We start from the raw sequence: 11,248 nt of genomic DNA on the forward strand, positions 1-11,248 counted from the left end.
TAATCAAAGAGATGAATCTTCAACTGGAATAATTGAATTTTTAACCAAGGAAAATGATAAAAAAAAAAAAGATGGATTCTCAACGAAAACTGTAACAGTTGAAAATTCAAGCAAAAAAGATTTTAATTTTAATGTATAGAATTCCTCAAAATAAAACCAAGAATCCAACGACTAAATTTGGACAATCACCATAAAATGTTTCTATTTTAATTTGAAAAAAGATCCTCTTTGGCTGTGAAAATTTGGTGGTTGGATTCTTAGTTTTATTTTCAGGAATTCTATACATTAATTTGATTGTTGAACGTTAATTAGGATTTTTAATTTGATTTTAATCTAATTTAAATTTTGAATCAAAATCATTTGAAGTCAATCAAAAAGAAGAATTTTCAACAAAATAGTTTAATCTTTAACAAAAGAAAAAGGAATTTTCAACCAAATAGTTTAATCGTGGATCAAAAAGACAAATTTTCAACCAAAAACATAATTTTTTAACCAAAAAGATAATTTTCTTCGAAAAACGATCAATTTTCATGAAAATGTATACATTTTTAACAAAATACATGAATTTTAAACCAAATAGTTGCATTTTTTAGCAAGAAGATTAATTTTCTACCAAAAAGATAAATTTAAAAAAAAATACATGAATTTTCCATATAAATAGTTAAATTTTCAACTAAAGAATATGCATTTGCAGTAAAAATGGAAGTTAAATTTTGTATTAAAAAAATAATTTTCAGCTGGAAAAAATAGATTTTTCAACATAATAGTTAACTGTTTCATCAAAAAGATTCATTTTTAATTAATAAGATTAATTTTATATCAAAAACATGCATTTTTAACTAAATAGTTGAATTTTCTAGCAACACAATATTAATTTTCTACCTAAAGATGAATTTTTTAACCAAATACATGAATTTTAAACCAAATATTTGTATTTTCTACCGAGAAAATGAATTTTCTACCAAAATGAATGAATTTTCCACCAGAAAATGACTTTTTAACAAAATCCGACACCAAAAAGACTGTTCAGTATCGGTCCTACAAGGGTCCTTCTGTAAAATGTCTTCCATTATCAAGAATAGCAAGACGCAGAAAACTGAAAAAATTCACCAAATTTCAATTCATCAATCTAAACAGTGCGGGATTCCTTTAAATAATTTGAAATCCTCTCAACGTTTAATTTTTAATATTTTTTAATGACACAAATCGGCTTGGAGCATGCGTATTGGCCTACGAGAAGATGGCGCCGAGCATGTGAAGAGCGCCATGACAGGTCACGTGACATTGTGGAGGACTGCACTCTGCAGCAGTACTCGAGCAGTATCATTCATGATTTCTCGAGTACCACCGGGCCCGTTTCCGTAAACATTTTATCAAAACTTGTGCTGCCCGGGGAGCTCGTGTGACATCGGGGTGAGTTTGCCGAAAGTCGACCGGGAATCTTCCTCATGAGAAGCATTTTTGAAAACTTAGAGCATTTCACCTCGCGCGAAAGCGTTGGCCAAAAGGGCCGCAAATGGCTGCGTGAATAAAGAGTGAGTACGTTACGAACCTATCTCTAAGCTCTTCTCTCCGGTTCGCTTCGAGTGTTATATCTACGAATGATGACAATTGGGAGGCAAATGCTGAGACCAAGACTCAAAGCTGAGAAAACGACTGACAACGCATCTCTCAGAAAAAGGAAAAGCAAAACGTAACCGCGAACGCCATTTTGGGTGCACTTGTATTTCCGCCTGATCTGCGACGACGGCCTCGACTGGCCAGATGGTGATATCGGGTCGAGACGAAGAGGAGGAGGAATTCGTGTGCCTTCGTGATTGACATTCTATCGTGACGAAGGGACTACTCAACAAATGTTTAAATGGACGCATCGTCCATTATCACCCAAGTGTCACAACGAGATGACGAGCTATTTAATAACGAGAAAGGTAGGTTACTGTTACGGGACTGCAACGATCCCGATCTGCCTCGTCGTACTCGGATCACAAATCTTGTTCCCCGCCCTGTCCCATGTTCAGAAGTTTGGAATTCTCTGGCCTCGCCTCTCACCCAGTTTCTGCTACTTTGTGCCTCACCTCACGTCAACAGCTTTTCCTTCAATCCAGTTTATTGCACTTGCTTTTATTTCAATCAACTGTCGATTTTAATTTACTGCCGATTTGCTTTGCCTGATTCTTGAGACGGGAGTTTTGTTTTCGAGCTTCTATTTTTTTTATTTCAACTGTGCATTTCGCGAGTGCGACTGCAGTACTCTGCTAAAGTTCAAAAATAATTCTCTAACGTGTCGAATGTTGATCTTGGTACAACGCTTTCCGAGGACCGTGGCATTTGGCTTGAATTTTTACTCACTTTCTAGTAATGTTGCACGTAATGTCCAATTTCGCAATCTTGAGGCGACGGTTTCCAATTGGGGTGACAGGGCCGACGAATCATTTTGTTCCCTTCTCAATTTCTGCCGGGGTTTCCAAGGATCAGTTCTGTAAGAATTTTGATGAAAGTTGCTGTTATCGTCTTAGTTTTGACATGTTGTTTTTGTTGAGACGTTTCGAGTTTGGTCCTTTTGCTCCGAAAATAGACACTAACTGAAATTAAAGCCGGATCAGGTCTCGGACTTTCACACTATTTGACACTTTTTTGGAGTGATGGCACTATTTTGCTACTATTTCGAAAAAACTGACACTTAATACACTCTTTCCTCACAATTGTCCGCTAATGCGACTATTCTCCTGCCATTAAAGAAAAAAACTTTCATCCAAACTATTACATTGTCCAGCCAAGAAGATGAGCTTTCAATTAAATTTTCAACGAAATACTTAACTTTTCTACAACAAAAATGAATTTTTAATCAAGAAAATTACGTTTGAAAAAAAAGAATCCTCAACGAAATACATACATTTTAAACTAAATAGTTCAATTTCAATCAAGAAGATTAATTTCCTACAATGAAAGATTAATTTTCTACTATAAAAAAAAAAGAATTTTTCAAGAAATTTCTTAAAATTTGAACTAAATAGTTTTAGCAATGAATGTAATGTTAATCAAATTTTATCTGGTTAATGTCTAGTTTATATTTTTTCAAAATTTTTAACTTAATATTTCAATTTTTCAACTAAGATCAATTTTTAATAAAAAAATGGAGTAATTATATTTTCATGGAGAATTAATTTTCAATTTAAAAAAAAAAACGAATTTTCTATAGACAGTTCAATTTAAAACCAAATAGTTAAATTCCCAGTTTAATTAAATAGTTTTGAACAGAGGAAAAAGAATAATCAACCGAAATTGTGAATCATCTACTAAAAAATGTAACTTTTAAGAGCGTAGTTCAACTTTCAACCAAAGAGTTAATTTTTCAACATAAACAGATAAGTTTTCAACAAGAAAAAAATGTGATATTTGATATTTCAATCAAAAACTCGTTTCATTTTTAGCCCAAAACAGATAATAAATAGTCTTTAAGAAGTTGATGAAATTAACATTTTCCTTGCCTTCAACAGCAAAATTTTTTGAAAAATGGTTAGATTTTCCTTGTCTTCAACAACATAATTTTTAAAAAATTGTTAAATTTCGTTTTAAAGCCAACATTTAAGAAGGAAAATTACCATTTTTCAGTACGTTTGAAAATTCAATTTATATTTTTCTAAACTTAATTATCGGTATAAAATTATTAATTTTTAAAAAATTGTGGTCAGTTAGCTAGTAACTTTTTTTAGATGAAAAATAAATTACAAAAAAAATTTTTAATATATTTTAATAAATATTGCTAATTATTGTTTAAATTTATTCAATCAATGATCCTTAACTAAAACAGATTAATTATCAACCACAGTTGCATTTTTAACCAAAAAGATAAATCGTCAAATTAAAAAGACGAACTTTCAACTAAGATTGATTTTTCAGTCAATATAGGACCAAATTTAAACCAAAATGTTAAATTTTAAAGCTAAAAATATATGAATTTTCAACCAAAAGAGAGGATGCATTTTTTACCAAATAGTTAAATTTTTAACAAAAAATGTTCATTTTCTACCAGAAAAGACGTTTTTTTTCGTAAAACATAAATTTTTGGCCAAATAGTTGAATTTTCAACTAAATAATTTGAAAAATCGATGTAATGTCAGTCCAAATGTTATTTGATTCATTTCTACTGTATATTTTTCCTTTAAACTTTTTAACTACATAGTTACAATTCTGAACAAGAAAATATCAATTTTTATTAAGGAAAAAAATAACTTTCAATCTAAAAACCCTACAAAACAGTTTGATTTTAAACAAAATAGTTAATTTTTCAGTTAAATAAAGTAATTTTAAAGGGAAAAAAACAACACATTTTCAACAAAACGGTTGACTTTTCAACAAAATAATGAACTTTCAACCAAAAATTGTAGGATTTTCTTATTAGGCATTATAATTTAGTTCACATTTAAGTGCAAAAATAAAAACAGGGGAAAGGCTAAACATTCCTGAAAAACTGAAGTTTAATGTTTTTTTTTTTACTTCTAAGTTTAGACTTATGCTTAAGTCTTTTTAAATCCCTTGAAATCCTATGAATTCAATTTAATTTATTCCTTAAAGTTCTTTAGAAGTCTGTTGGAATCGAGTAAATTTCCATAAACACCTTCAAATTTGCATTATCTTTCAAGATTCCTTAAAAAATGTTATCACGTAAAATCTGATCAAGCTTATTTAAATCCCTTGAGTTCTTTTAAAATTCCCTCAATGCTTTAAAATCCGTTGCAGTCCACTAAAATCTAAAGACCCTTGAATTCTATTAAAATCCTCTAAAACCCCTGGACAATTTTCTTTTTTTTTTTAATATCTTGAAATCGATAGAAATTCCTTATTAGTTTATGCTTCTGGAATCTTTTAATTTATTTTGAAATCCTATGAACCCGTCAGAAGTAAAATTCCTTAAAATCCCTTAAAACTTTGTAAGTACCGCTAAAATTCCTTTAAATCTTACGAAATCGTTTGAAATTTGTTAGAAAATTTTTAATCTTATGAAGTTCTTCGAAATTAAAAATTTCGAACTTCTAAAGCTAAAAATTCTTCATTTGAAGCATTCTAAACTGAATTGCAAATTAAAGCACTTAAAATGGAACTTTTAAAATTGAAGCCTAAAAATTAAATGCCTTTCAGCTGAAAAATTTTAACTGATGAATCTAACATTCAAACAATTCTTTGTCACATAATAAATAAAACGATTTAAACATTTTTTTCAACTGAACACTTCTGAAACTATAAATTTAAAATAATTAGTCAAATATTGCTAAATATTACGAAATTGTTCTTTTTCTTAATTATATTAAAAATATAAATTAATTTTTTTAAAATACTTTAAAATTTTATTTTATTTCATTTACTACCCAAAGTTCTTCTAGAAATTCTTGAAAATTTCCTAAAAGCCCAAAATATTTGCAATCCGTTTAAATATAGAAATCCCTTATAATCTTATGGGATATTTTAATTTCGTTTGAAATCTTATGAACCTCCAAATATTATAAAATTAATTGAAATCCGTTTTTTTTTCAAATACACTATTCTTTAAAATCCTTCGAAATGTTAAAAATCCCTAGAAGTCAAGGGATTTAAAACCCCTTGAAATACATTTAAATCTCGTAAATTATCTTGAAATTCGTAAAATCTCTTTAAACAATTTTAAAAAGATTGAAAACTTTATTATCCTCTAAATTTCGACGAAATATCTTAAAATCACTTGAAATTCTCTGAAATCCTTTGAAATCTTGTAAAATGCTCTAAAAGCTTTGAAACTCTCTAAAATCGTTTGAAACAGTTAACGTCATTTTGAACCTCTTGAAATCTGTTGAAATATCGTTAAATTTTTTAGAAATCCTTGAAAATGTTTAGCAGATTTTTGAAATCTTTAAAATCCCTCCGAATTTTTTTAATCTTTTGAAATTTAAATTATCTGACGACGAATAATAAATTTTAGGCACATTATAGAAGAAATTTGAAACTGTGTTTGAAGGCAAAGTAAAAAAAAAATAGTTGCGTCAACGAGCGATTTTAGAAAATTTCAGCAGTAGTTATATTAAGATTTTGCGAAAAAATACCAAAAATCAGGGATTTTCTGTGAGAAGTAGCTGTAAAAAATAATCAGGGCTGTCACATAGTCATTATTCGTCACTTTTTTCCTAAATCGTTGATTAGTTCCTTTTTAAAGATAAAGCCACTATAGTTATTTTTCTTTCAATTAATAACTCATGACTTAATCACTATTTAATATATATTCTATACCTATTTCTGAACTGTCATGAATTCTTTTGAAATATTTCAGGGTATTTTTAAAGATTCCGGGAAATATTTAATAGGTTTCAATAATCTGAGCAGATACGTACGATTTTAGGGTATTTTCAACACTTTCAAGGAATTTTAAAAAACCTTTAAAATGATCAAGGGATTTCAAAATATTTCGAGGAGTTTTAAAATATGCCAAGGAATATTTTTATTATTTGTATTAATTTGATTTTACGGTATTTAATAGAATTGCATGGGATTTAATAATATTCTAATAGATTTTATAGAATTTCTTCAAGAGAAGTGAGATTTTTCGTAAGGTTTCAAAGGTTTGAAAAGATTTCATATTATTATTTTTTTAATTCACCCTTTATTCTTATTAATTTAGCCTAAATTCATATAATTCACTGGAATTCTTCAAAATTTACTCAAGTTTAACTTAGTCAATGGAAAAAAAATTTTAAGTTTTTTTAAAAAATATTTAAAGGTATTTTTTCAAATTCCTTCGCATTTTCATGAGCTTCAAAAAATTTCAAGTAAATCTTGAATGATTTTTAGGTGTTTTAAATATTTTAGTTTATTTTAAAAGATTACAAAGAAATTTTTAATTAAATGTGGTTGTTAAGAGCCTTAAAATATTATTAATTAAAATAAATTAATTAAAATAATATTTTAGGAAATTAAAAAAAAATCCCAGAAATTTTTTATTCATTTCAATAGTTTGAAGGTGTTTTAAAGACTTTGAAATATTTTAATGGATTTGAAAGAATGTATTCACAAGGAATGAGGGATTTCATTTTTTTAAGATTTCAGAGATTTTCTAATATTTTTTGCATTTAGCATTCGCTTGAATTCTTCTAAATTCACTCAATTCAATGAATTTTAAAAAATATTTTTGAATTGTTTTTAATTTACTCTATTGCCTTTTAATTTTAGCTTAATGTTGTATGAATTACATCTAATTCACTCAAATTTTACTGAAATCAATGGCATTTTTCGATCCTTAAAATGTTTTCAACTAATTTGAGTTTAATTTAAATTGTTGTACAAATTACTTGAATTCTGCTACATTCACTCAATTCTATTCTATGAATTTTACTTAGTTTTTAAATTGATCCTAAATTCTTTTAGTTTCACCTTGAATTATTAGGCATTTCATCAAATTATTTGGATTCCCTTGAATTTTTCGAAACTTATTTCAAATTTTTTTAATTCAATTAATTTTTTTCATATTTTTAAACTGTTTTCCATTCATTAAAATTTTTTAGCCTCCTTGATTTTTTATGAATTTCATCTAATTCTTCTCGTTAACTTTAAAATCCTCTAAACTCATTCCAGTTCTACGGAAATCACCGGATTTTTGTTGCCTTTTAGATTTTTTCCAATTCTTTTGAATTTAACTTGAATTTTTTCAAAATGTTATGAATTTATCCTAAATTTGTTACCCTTTGAGGCCTGAAATTATATTAATGAAATTCAAATAGAACCTGCAAATAAAAACATAGAAATTAAATGTTCTTTTTAATAATATTTAATATTAATATTTTTTACCTGTCCCTTAATTCTAATCCATTCGATTTTCCTAAAATGTTATGAATTTTCATCTATCTAAAAAAAAAAAAAAAGATTAGAGGTTTCATTAGGCCGTATAAGGCAAGTGAATTTTTTTAGTTTTCGATCCAATGGTAAAAATAGAAATTTAAGGCTAAAAAATGTTTTGACTCCTAAAAAGCATTTCTTATTTATGGAGTAATAAGCTCTAAATTTTATAAAATAAAACAAATGTTGAAAGTTATTAACCGGCTTAGAATGCGAAAATTTAAAGCTAGTTAATTTATGTCGATTTTATAAGTTTAGATATGTTTTGTTTATCGATTTACATGTAAAAATATCAATCAAATTTTTTTAATTGAAGCAAAATAGTCTAACTTTGATGCTTTTTTGCTTACATCTTTTAATTCTATTATCATTTTTACACGTAATAAAAATAAATAAATGTTTATCTCAATTTATCAAAAGATATCTGTTTTTTTTTCAAATATTATTTTAAGGATATTTATAAAAATAAGCCATTTTTAGAAATATTTTACTGTTTGGGTTATTACTTTTTTCAATTTGAACAAAGAAATAATCTAACTATACTGGCATTAAATCAAATACAAAATTTAAAATAATGCCATTGAAATATGTTTGAAAACGAAAAAAAAAACGAACATCTCGGCCTCACCACAATAGTGATACTGTTGGACCGTTTTTTTAGCGATGACACTATTTTGCAACTGTTTATTTAAAAAATGACAGTAGAGACAGAATTTCCTCGCGAATTTATAATTGTATATATTACGTAAAGTTTTTTTCTGTAATATTAAACCACATACGATTTTAATTAGCGTAACAGTTAATATTAAAAATTTTAAACCAAGAAAAATTTTGCATTAAAAATGAAAAACAGTTGAATTTAATCAAGAAGGACGATATTCTTACAAAACAGTTTAATCCCCAACCAAAACAGATTAATTTTCAAACAAACAGTTGCATTTTTATCAAAAAATATGTGGTTTCTATAAAACAGTTAAATTTTTCAACGAGATACATTTATTTTTTTACCAAATAGTAACGATTTTTAAACAAAATACATATATTTTTTTACAAACATTTGAGTTTTTAACGAAGATTTTCTATGAATGAAGACTAATTTACCATCAATTTCATACATTTTTTAACTAAGGAGTTTGAACAATGCATTGAATGTTATTATAAATTGTATTCAATTAATTATTAATTAATTAATTTAAAAAATGAAGATTTTTTCTTTTTTACTAAATAGTTCAATGTTCAACCAATTTCTTAAGAAAGACGAATTTTCTTCAAAACAGTTGCAATCTTAACGGTGAATATGATTTTTCAACAAAAAAAGTTAATTTAATACCGATCATTTGAATTTTCAACAAAAATTGAATTTAATACCGATCATTTGAATTTTCAGGAAAATAGTTCAATTTTCAGTTAAATAAATTAAATTTTAACCACCAAGAACGAATTTTGGACAAAATACATAAGTTTTTAACTAAATAGTTTAAACAATGGAAGTGATAAAATTATAGACTGTTTCCAGTTGACGTTTCAACAAAAAATATTTTTAATTCAATTAAAAAACTGTTGGATTTAACAAAAAAAACGAATTTTCAAACAAAATACTCGAATCCTCAACTAAAACAAATTAGTTTTCAGCCAAACCGTTGTTTTCTTCACCAAAAAAAATGTATTTTGTAACAAAAAAGGCAAATTTCTAACAAAAAACCTTAATTTTTAATAGACTGGTTAAATATTCTACTAAATTTTTTATTTCTTAAACCGAAAATACGAATTCAATTTTTATTTAAGAAAAAAATTTAATATTCAACCAAAAAGTCTGTATTCAATAAAATTGTTGAACTTTGATGAAATTAATTCAATTTTTAACCAAAGAAGGTGAATTCATTACCAAAAATTTATAAATAGACATGTTAACTGAAAAGGATTAACTTTTTTTTCAAGTAGAAAAACGAGAAAAGTATGAGATTAGGAAACTGGAAATTTTTCTTACAAAATTACGCTCCATTTAGGCTATTTTTTTATCTCTGAAGTGAGTTTGAGGCCTTCAAACTTTTTCCGAAAATACGACGTAGTAGTTGTATCAAAAAAACAAAAAAGTTAACAGTACTAAACTACGCTATGACCCATTTCTCATCTTTATAATTACTGAGTTGAGATCGTGTGGGCGACCTTGTCGAGGAATTTAAAAAAATCACATCTTTAATTGAATCAATTGAATTTAAATGGGTATTGTGCGCTCCGGTGGCTTTCTTCCTACAGCGAATTTTAAATCAATAGGTAATTTGTTCTTTTAAGACTTAATTTACCCTATATCAGGCCTCAGACTCACCATACTATTGACATTATTTCACACTTTTTTAGAGCGATTACACTATTTTGCTATTATTAAAAAAAACACTAAAGACACTATTTTCAAATAAAAAAGGCGAATTTTTACTAAAGAGAGATGAATTTTCAGCCAATAAGGTTAATTTTTTACCAGCATAGAAGATTTTTCAACAAAATACATCCATTTTTAACCAAATAAATGAATTGTCAACCAAAAAGTTTAACTTTCTATTATTTTATATTATTTGATTAATTTTTAAGTATATTTTTTTGTTTTTCAATTTTTTACAGAATACTTAATATTACTATCATATAAAATATTACTTTAGTATTAAATATTGCTGAATATTATTATAATAATTGAATTTTTTAAGCAAAAAATATCAATTTTCAACCAAAAATAGAGTAGTTAAATTTTCATCGAGAAGACTTCATTCTCAATAAACAAAAAGACGAATTTTCTGCAAAATATTTTAATTTTGTACCACATAATAAATTATATATAATAAATAATAATTTTGTACCACATTTTCATTGAAAAATTTAATAGTTGATATTTTAACAGAAATATATTTTTATTGAACAAACAAAGGAAAAAAATTTGTTCTAAAAACGACGAATTTTCAACAAAGAATTGTATGAATTTTAGAGCAAAAACTACGTATTTTTGTACAAAACAACTGAATTTTCAATCGAAACAGTCAAGAAAGAAAAACAATGTGCATCAAATTGTTGAATTTTCAAAAAAGTAATTCAGTTTTGGAAAAATAATCAATTTTTCAACCAGCGAAGATGAATTCTTAACCAAAAATATAATAATAGACTTTATAACCAAAAATAGTTGGATTTTCTTATTGCGTTGTATTAATTTAGTTGGAACTTAAGTGGAAAGATGAGAAAAAGGGAAAAGGCTGTAAAGTCTACGTTACATAAATAGGATTTTTTATCATTTATAGACTAAAAAAAATAACATTTTTGATGAATATTTGATTTTCATTTTTAATACTTCGAAAATTGTATCTAATTATACCATATCTGTATGAATTGTTTTGATCATTATAATTTT

At 26.4% G+C, this 11,248-nt stretch overlaps 1 protein-coding gene across 1 annotated transcript in view; it reads left to right on the forward strand.

Annotated features, from left to right (window-relative positions):
• The first annotated feature begins 1,278 nt into the window (after window positions 1-1,278).
• LOC117180246 (carboxy-terminal domain RNA polymerase II polypeptide A small phosphatase 1) overlaps window positions 1,279-11,248 on the forward strand; it is a 26,089-nt gene continuing 16,119 nt past the window's right edge. The window contains exon 1 of the mRNA XM_033372638.1: window positions 1,279-1,928. Within this exon, the coding sequence (XP_033228529.1) occupies window positions 1,862-1,928 (67 nt within the window). The 5' untranslated portion in view covers window positions 1,279-1,861. The remainder of the gene's footprint in view (window positions 1,929-11,248) is intronic.

This window comes from Belonocnema kinseyi, chromosome 9, assembly GCF_010883055.1.
Source record: "Belonocnema kinseyi isolate 2016_QV_RU_SX_M_011 chromosome 9, B_treatae_v1, whole genome shotgun sequence".
NCBI classification, from domain to species: Eukaryota; Metazoa; Arthropoda; class Insecta; order Hymenoptera; family Cynipidae; genus Belonocnema; species Belonocnema kinseyi.